Here is an 8,786-nt window from a genome sequence, read left to right as displayed (position 1 = left end):
TTTCCAAATATCAGTAAAGGAAGTTGCACAACTAGACTAAGAGAAACATCTCTTCCAACAATGCATAAATCATAGCCACTGATAGATTCAGAAATGTTCGAATTATCAGATACATTTCCTCATAGGTGAAAACAAATGGACAAAGATACAGCTCCTGACCACAAATTTTAGTTCAACCTGGTTTGGACATCACCTTGCAACGTCACCTGAACATGAGTTTTCAATGACATGCTGTTCTCAAAACCTTAACTTACTCCGATGTGAAAGAAAGAATGTGTGCAAGTACTGATATTGTACGAATCATGGATGAATATGTAATATAAAATCGATAATAGCAATGTAATTCTCATTTATAAAAAACAGAAAAACAGAAAAACAGAAAATCAAAGCTCAGTTTCCGAATAAAGACGACAAAATTGCCAAAACACCAATCACAACTATGATATTTAGAAAATAGTTAGACTGCAGAGGCTTATCTGGGCTTCCACCGATAGCTTGATATTCTGCTCGAATCTTCTGCTTCATATTATCTGACAGCTCTGTCTGCAATTCACATAGGTAATACTATTGAATTTATTCCCTCTTCTTCATTTAAGACTCCCAACTATTACATTTGATTATTCAAAATAGCTTCATCTTGTATTATTAAAACAGACGGCACAAGTAAGCATGACACTTGCTTTTTACTCCTGCAGAAAACCATATGAATGAAGAACATGAAAATTTTGCACGCAAAAAGTTTCCCTAGAGTTGTCATCAATCCTCACAGATGCAAGGGATTTGCTAAATTATTGACAAAAAGAATTTTGATTAAGAGGTGTGAGTTTTCCGTGTGTACAACCTTGCCAGATGAGTATTTGGCTGCCACGAACTTTTCTGGTACAGGCTGTGAAGGACCATCATTGATCACAATACCCTGATCATCAAATTTAATAGAGTCTAAGGTTAACAGGCAAAAGAACGGCGAACCATTTCTTTTCTTCACAAAAACCGAAGTAGGAATAAAGTTTTCATTAGTTAACATTAATCATTCACTGGGAATGGATAATCCCTAACAGAAACAACATAGATATTGAAGGCTAGCAAACCTCTGGAGGATCAAATTTAGCTCCCAGGTTGCTGAGTTTAGCATGAGCTTCAGCATAATCCTTGAAGAAGGCTTCTTGGTCTTCGGTATATTTCTCAGCATACACCTGCAAATCATGTAACTCTCGATGTAACAAAGGATACTCATCGAACAGAATCATTCTCAATTTTGTTTTGTTTTACCTTGAATGCTGGATCTTCAAAAATAGCAGCATCGGTTGGCAACACCAGTAAATCTTCATCTCTCTTTTCCTTGATATCCTGTATAGAACAGCCGCTGAGTGAGTAAAGGAAAACCTTGTACCAATTCCCACCAGCCTCCAATTGTGTGAGAAGTCACATGCAAATAAGGATACTATTCAAATACCTTGAAGTAGGAATTGTCAAACTTCAACCATTGTGCTGTCCAAGACTGTCCTCCTGGTGCCCCTGGCCCATCTTTCTGCCATGAAAATAATGCTAGTTTACTATCTAGTTATTGTAGCAATACTATTCTTCTTATCATTCATTACTGTGTTTATCATAGCTGCTGCAATAAATAACCACGTGGGTAAAGATAACATAATAACATCCTACAAAAACCTTAATCAACTCTGTATGCTCATAATCTGGTTGTCCTAAAATTTCAAAACCTGATTGAGGAAACGGAATGAAAAATATCTTACTCAAGGCACTTCAACAGAACCATTTTCTGTTAGAGTGGCTTAAGTGAATACGAGATTCAGATTCAATACCGTGTACTTTGTCTCTGGCTTGCCCCAACCACTGCGATCAGGTCTTGACCTCCCCAAAGTATGCGCCCCAGACAATGCAACAATTTCCTACAGATCAAACAAGTTCATTAGTAAACATCATCAAAGAGGTTCAGCATGCGCCTTGTATTGTCCAGAAACTAAGTATACAGTACTTAAAAGTCACCTTGTCATTCAACCCCATTCGGTAGAAAACCTGACGCAGATGATCAGCAGGCGAAGGAGGGCCAGCATCTAAAAAAGCCAAGACAAGTATTTCAAAATGAGTAAAGAGGAAAAAGGAATACTGTTTTCACCGAAACAATTCCAAACTCCATGTTTGTCATCAAAACCATTTAGAAAAATATACATGCTTTACTAACCAGGAAGCCTCCCTTCTTCTGGGCACTGCTCGGGTCCCGAGACATCAACCCTCCCATACTTCATTGGTATCTTCGGCCCCCCTGCCTCCTGAAGAAGGAAACGATCTCAATCAGTGAAATGAACTTGTTATAAATTTACAAAACTTACTCATACAAATGTTAAGAGGAAGACTAAGAATCACCTCCACAGCAGTAGCACTGGCCAATTGGAACAAGTCCGCGTATGAGACGCCAGGGTACTTGTCTTTTATAGGCTGAACGAGCTTCAATGCATTCACAAGACCTAAAATCGTGAAACGAAAGCTCATCATAATTGACATTCGGGCGACAATCTAATTTATTCTAAACTAAACTACAGGAAGCGAGATTCCAACTTGGATAGCCAACTTGATTACGCTCGGGTCTGCACAAAGATTACAAACTTACTTGAACAATAATTAGCAACTGGGTATATCAATTACCTGCATTCGCAGCATGCTTGAGCTCAATCTCAAACCTCAAGCTTCCATTTGCCCCACCTCTTTGCGGCCACTCCTCTATGTTCTTATTGTAAGTTCCAGCATCGTGCCATCCCAACCGAACCTGTACAAAAAGAAGAAAAGTTCTTCACTTTAGCTTAACACTTCCCGACGATTTCAGAAAACGAAAACGTACGGATCGGGGTTAGGGAGATACAAGTATTGGGTGGCTGAAAGTGGTCTTGAGAAGCTCTTTGATGTCCTCTCTGGCGAGCTTTAGCTGCGCCGGGTCGGAAGCCTGGCATTTGGGGGCGGCGGCTCGGCTGTACGGTCGGGCAACCGCGTGAGGCAACGAGCGGGGTTTGGGGTTGAGGAAGAGTTGGGAAACGAGGGGAGCGGAGCCGAGGGGCTTGAGTGAGGAGGAGGAGGAGTGGGAGAGGGAGGTTCTGGCGGAGGAGGAGGGAACAAGGCGAGAAGTGATGGAGGCGCCGCCGAATGTGACGGAGGACATGGCGGGAATTGAAGCGTGGAAATGCGAGGAGAGCGGTGGCGAAGTTGGGAGAGAGAGAGGGTGCGGCATTTTCGGATGACAGCTTAATCGCTGCCTCTCCTTTGGATTTGGAAAATTGACAGATGGCTGTTGGGTGTCCCAATGAGTCACTTTGATTTGATTTGACCACGCGCCCGTTGGCGCAAACTTTCGCTTGGCTCTTTGATTTTATCTGTCCTCATGCTCTCAGTCGTTGGGTTGGTAGGTAGGACTAGTGTCTCTTTTAAAAGAAATAAAAAATTAGATGGAAAGTGAGAGTCCAATTCTTATTTTAAAAGTTATTTTATCGATGCAATTAGACATGGCATTTGTGTTGTTTTCGTAACATACTTAATATCTTAACGGGTCGTATCGTGTAATACCCGTTAAAGTAAACGGGTAATATGAGTCAATCCAAAATTGACCCATTAATATTATTAGGTAGTTTAACATAACCCGTTACCCGTAAAAATAAAATATTTTGCATCAATAAATTGACACACTCCGACCGAGATCAGGGCATGCTGACCATCACGTGGAAGTGACGTAATCATGTGCACAATGCGGAAGCTAATAAAATAATAATAAAAGTACGAATAAATAAAAACCAGCTATACACAACGCAAGAACATACATGTGCAAGCGTGAGTGTGAAAACAAAGTTCAAAGCACGAAGATCTAATGCAGTCCAGGAGAAACAACGCTACAAAAACACACCCAAAGGTGGTCCTACACTGGTGATAATCTGTCAAATATGTCGGGGAAATCCTCTGGGGAGCCACCAAAGTGCTAGCCAACTAGAACCTAGAGGGGCGCAAAACAGAAAGTGTGAGTGGGCAAAAACAAAGTTTTTCAAAAACCATTTCATAAACAAAGTTCTAACCCCTCGCCGTAAAACCTGTATACTTCCCAGAAAAATAGGATATATACATATATATAAATCATGCTCAGAAATATGTCATGTCAAAGGTCTCTAAATAGAATGCAAGTGCTTAGGAAATGTCAAATCAATGCCATGTAATCTGTCAACCGGAGTCACCTAACGTGACCTGTACGGCTGAATCTAGAGCTCAAATCTCCAACTCACTAACTATACCTGCACATGAGTCGGAACCACCTAGAGTAGTCTGTACGACAGGACTGGGTGTATAATAAGTACGCTCAAGTGTTACGATCACGTGAAGGCTAGGCGAATAATTGCTGGTCACCTACGAGTCGGAACCACCTAAAGTGGTATGTACGACAGGACTATGCACCTAACTTGGATCCAAGATGAGCGTGTGGTGAGGGAGGTGAACATCACGTGAAGGACTGTGCCCAACTTTGGGCGGGAGCACTAACACCGGGGGTGCAGGTTATGAGCTCTCTATGCATCTCAAATCACTACTGAACATAAACATAAACCATACTCACATGGCGCTTACCTGTGCGCCCGCAGCACCAACATACAAACATATATATGCTACTAATAATACATAAACAAACGGCAAACATAATGCATGGCATATAAATGTATAAACGTTTCCATTCACTTTCTGGGAAAAACGTAAGTATATAGGCATATACGGAAAACCAAAAGCCCACTCACTGGTATGTAGAAGGGTCATAACCCCCTTGCCTCGAGTGACCGCGCTCATCCTCGGGATAGGTCTCACCTATATGCGAAACAACTATAAAAACGTTAATTTTAAAACACATAACCAACATCACGAAATAACTTCTCATACAATGCTCAAATGGGGTGTATGAATACACCAACGTGATCTACTCAACCTCAGGAACATCCCCATATTTTTAGAAAAACTTTCTGACGCCGCACGTGCCCCCACGCGCCGGCCAAGGCACGGCCACACGCGCCGCCCACGCGCAGGCACGTGCCTAGCACACTGACGGCGTCAGTTAACGCCGTCAGGAATATTCCGTTAAATCTAACTGATGTCGTTAACACCGTTAGGAATATTCCATCCAAACTGACGGAATATTCCGTCATCTTCTCCGGCCAAACTCCGGCCAAACTCCGGCGTCGTCGTCGGAAAACCGGGAAAACTTTAAAACCTTGTATCTTCTTCGTTTTTCAACCAAATTTCACAAAATTGGTACCAAAATGAAGCTTACAACAAGAGGAACAAATCCATACCACTTTCAAGCACTAAAACCCACGGAATCTCGCCGGGAAAACACCACCAGCTCCGGCCAAGCTTGTAACTCACGATCCCGACGTCCAAAACCTTCAAACGAACCACCCCGAGCCTCCTAAGGACCTCACCAAGCTTCCCACAAGCTTGAAATTCCCAAAAACACAAGAATTAACATGTGCATAAACAGTGACCAAATCGGGGTATCCCGAGTTCGACGTGAAAACGAAGGTATCCTTACCTGAAATGGGTATGGTTGAACTCCTACGAACCTCACGAGTACGAATATGTAATTTGTTTCCTCGATCTGTGAAGGTTTCAATGGTTTTTGGGTGTGTCCGTACATATGGGGATAGAAATGGGAGAGAGAGAAGGAAAGGGACAAGGATACGGGACAGGGAAAAGGGTGAGGGGGTGTGGGAGAGTGTGTGTGGTCCAAAACCAGCCAAACAAAATCCAAAAACAACCACACAACGAAACAAAACATGATAGGGGCAAAATCGTCATTTCATCCCTACGGTACGAAAAGTCCGGGATGGGCTGTCACATAAATAATGAAAATGAAAAACATAATTTGACCCAAGAAAATGGAAAACATAATACTAAATTAGTCTTTCACATTTTGCAGACTTGTACATTAATAATTATGATTTTTTTTAATTTTAAACTCCCTTAAAATACTATTCATGAAGGTTTGTGTGATTTTAAAAATTCAAACGACGATGTACTCATCTTCAAAGTGTAAAAGATGCGACCATGAGCATTTGCATTTTTTTTTTCACATTTTTCGCAATTGTAAATTAATTATTATAATTTTTTATGTATTTGGTATTTTTAAATTACTTGATATTTTTATTTTCATTGTGTTTTATAATTTTTTAATCTCACCCTTTTCCTATAGTATATTATAAAAATAATAAACTGTTGCAGTCATATTTAGAATATGAATGTGATTGTGTACATCCTAGGGAATCTGGGAAAGTATTATATATTCCTATTAGGATTAGATTACCTATTAAATGTTGTAATCCTAAAGGTTTTACCTTTTCTACTACTATAAAGGCACAATGGGGTGAATCAAACATACCTCATAATTAAATCAATCTCTCTTCTCTCTCAATATTGTCGAACCCCTCTCTCTTTCTAAACCCTAGATCGATCAATCAAATAGGCTTACAACACGTTATCAGCACGCTCTTGCCAGAAGCTGAGGAATTGATGCATCGTAGGAAAAGGCTATCATCCACCACATTCAAATGCTTATTCGTTTTATGTTAATCATGTATGCTTAAAATAAAGGAAGATATTTGAAACGTCCACGAAGCATGAAAACATTCCCCATGATGCATAAACCCCCTATGTTTACATTTTCCTTCCGATATATATATTGTATATGTTCATATATTTTTCAATATATATATTTGTTTCATGCATCACACAATTAAATTGTTATGTGGAATTTGTGAGTCAAATTATATAAAATAAATTAGAAGCATATTTAGGGTTTCCTAAACCCTAAGGGTTTTTTTTTTTTTTTTTTTTTTTGAAAAAAAAGGGAAATTGGACATTGGATGGCACCACCCCTGCGGCACAGCATCGGTAGCAACCCTCTGGGCTTTGCTGCACCTACTTGGACCCCCAGGCCTTCGACCTAATTGATTAGAATAGGCATGCAGCCCTTGTTCTATCACTGAGGAGGCCTGCAGCCTTTATGGATCCAGACCAAACCCACGGCAAGCCTTGCTTGTTGGGTCATTGTCCCGCACGCATCCAGGCCCGCAGACCTGCTCTCTCTGGTGCCAGCCTACTCTATTGGGCCTTGTTTCCTTGCAGCTCACAGCACAGGAAGCCAGCCTATGCGGCTGGGCTCCCATTCGAACCCATACGCCAGCCCATAGGGCTGGGTTTTGTTCCCCTGTGCATCACCCATAAGGCCAACACCTACTGGGCCTTATCTCGTGCACCCCTTTCAGCCCAAACTAAAACCCAGATGTTGTTAGGGCTTCTCCTTCACCTATGTGGCCTGCTGCCCATCCCCAAGGTCTTTTGGGCCTTGCCTTATACTTAAGGCACCCAAACCCATGCCACTTAACCCATGGCACCAAGCCCAATATTATTTTGGGGCTATATTTTCAATCCAATAATATTATTTTAATATTATTTTGCTTCTACAATCGACCCGGTATGGCCCGATTTATTGAATTAATTAAAAGTGACCTGCAGTCCATTAATCTAATAATGAATCCAAAATTATTGACCTGAAGATCATTTTTGGACATTAACGATTCAATAATTTGTTTTTATACTTTGAACCGTCACATACTTTTAGTAACGAAGCTCTCACACTTGAGTTCCCGAAGAAACTCAAATCCACTATACTTAAATCAGCATATTGCTTTCTGTGTTTCTTGCAGGAACCTCTCATTATGAACTAATTGTTCATAAAAACTAAATTAAACCTGTAGTTTCAAATTTAGTGCCTTCGAAACCTAAAGCTTTCACTCAAAACATACCACATGAAACCCGTAGTTTTCATGCATAAATTAAACCACTACATGCCTATAGAACCTGTATGTTCTACGATATATGTCTATGGCTTACCATATGACTAATCACGTTTTCTCCCTTCGTTTTAGGCACAAGTCGAACTTGAACAAGCTCGATTTCTCCACTTTAGAAGTATCTGGAAGAAACTATCTTAAGTGGGTTCAAGACGTGAAGCTCTATCTCACTGCAAAGGGCATTAGAGCCACCCTCGAGGCACCTATCGACGACAAACCTGTTGACGAAGCTCAGAAGGCTACTGTAAAGATCTTCATTCAAAGACACATCCATGATGCACTGCTGACTAAGTATCTCGCTAAGGAGGACCCACGCACCCTCTGGCTTGCTCTGACTGATCGTTTCGATCACCAGAAAGACATGTATTTGCCTGAAGCAAGACACGACTGGCAGCATCGTTGCTTCCAAGACTTTAAGTCCGTGAATGAATACAACTCTGAAGTTTGTAGAATGTGTTCTTTGTTGAAATTCTGCAAAGCGGAACTAACCAAATCAGATTTCCTGGAGAGGACCTATTCGACCTTCCATGCTACCAATATTATCCTGCAACGACAAATCAGGCACAGAAATTCACCAAGTTCTCAGATTTGATCTCTGTTTTACTTCTTGCTGAAAAGCAGAACTAGTTTTTGATGAAGAATCATCAAGCTTGACCCACTGGCTTGAACGCCGCACCTGAAGCGAATTCAACCAATTCCAGCAACCATAGACGATGAAATAATCATCGTGGCCGTGGCAATGGGCGGCAATCCCAACCACAGGCCCAAGGTCAGCAGAGTGCCGCACCTAAGGGAAGAAATGTGACCCAGCAGCATCCACCACTCGCCCCTAAGGCCCCAAACTTCAAGAACAAGGGCAAAGCTCCCGTTCATGCTGCTTCTACTGAACTGGACATGTGCTAT

At 41.3% G+C, this 8,786-nt stretch overlaps 2 protein-coding genes across 3 annotated transcripts; one reads left to right on the top strand and one right to left on the bottom strand.

Moving 5' to 3' along the window:
• Nucleotides 1-294: 294 nt before the first annotated feature.
• On the bottom strand, nucleotides 295-3,348 carry LOC137717464 (probable L-ascorbate peroxidase 6, chloroplastic/mitochondrial). 2 transcript variants are annotated; one of them, XM_068456848.1, is made up of 11 exons: nucleotides 2,876-3,348; nucleotides 2,662-2,782; nucleotides 2,383-2,483; nucleotides 2,201-2,288; nucleotides 2,005-2,072; nucleotides 1,821-1,907; nucleotides 1,454-1,528; nucleotides 1,270-1,347; nucleotides 1,089-1,193; nucleotides 842-916; nucleotides 295-543 (listed from the first exon to the last, which is right to left on the bottom strand). In XM_068456848.1, the coding sequence occupies exons 1-11, from the start codon at nucleotides 3,236-3,238 to the stop codon at nucleotides 391-393; spliced, it is 1,314 nt and encodes a 437-aa protein (XP_068312949.1). In that variant the 5' UTR covers nucleotides 3,239-3,348; the 3' UTR covers nucleotides 295-390. The 2 variants fall into 2 exon arrangements, with proteins under 2 accessions (XP_068312949.1, XP_068312950.1); XM_068456849.1 differs by having other exon boundaries at nucleotides 295-689; nucleotides 2,876-3,344.
• A 4,566-nt stretch (nucleotides 3,349-7,914) lies between these two features.
• LOC137717091 (uncharacterized) lies at nucleotides 7,915-8,475 on the top strand. The gene has a single exon (XM_068456401.1). It carries the CDS (start codon nucleotides 7,915-7,917, stop codon nucleotides 8,473-8,475), a length of 561 nt encoding a protein of 186 aa, XP_068312502.1.
• Nucleotides 8,476-8,786: the final 311 nt, after the last annotated feature.

This window comes from Pyrus communis, chromosome 15, assembly GCF_963583255.1.
Source record: "Pyrus communis chromosome 15, drPyrComm1.1, whole genome shotgun sequence".
Classification (NCBI taxonomy): domain Eukaryota; kingdom Viridiplantae; phylum Streptophyta; class Magnoliopsida; order Rosales; family Rosaceae; genus Pyrus; species Pyrus communis.
Note: the sequence above shows the minus strand (reverse complement) of the source record. Positions and strands in the feature narration are given on the sequence as shown.

Bases quoted from the DNA above. Each gene is read 5' to 3' on its own strand.
- LOC137717464 (XM_068456848.1), bottom strand. From the start codon at position 3,238: ATGCCGCACCCTCTCTCTCTCCCAACTTCGCCACCGCTCTCCTCGCAT. The intron at 1,908-2,004 runs GTGACTTTTAAG...TTTGATCTGTAG, and splicing joins GAATGGGGTTGAATGACAAG to GAAATTGTTGCATTGTCTGG. The intron at 544-841 runs GTTGTACACACG...TGTGAATTGCAG, and splicing joins CCAAATACTCATCTGGCAAG to ACAGAGCTGTCAGATAATAT.
- LOC137717091 (XM_068456401.1), top strand. From the start codon at position 7,915: ATGGCTTACCATATGACTAATCACGTTTTCTCCCTTCGTTTTAGGCAC.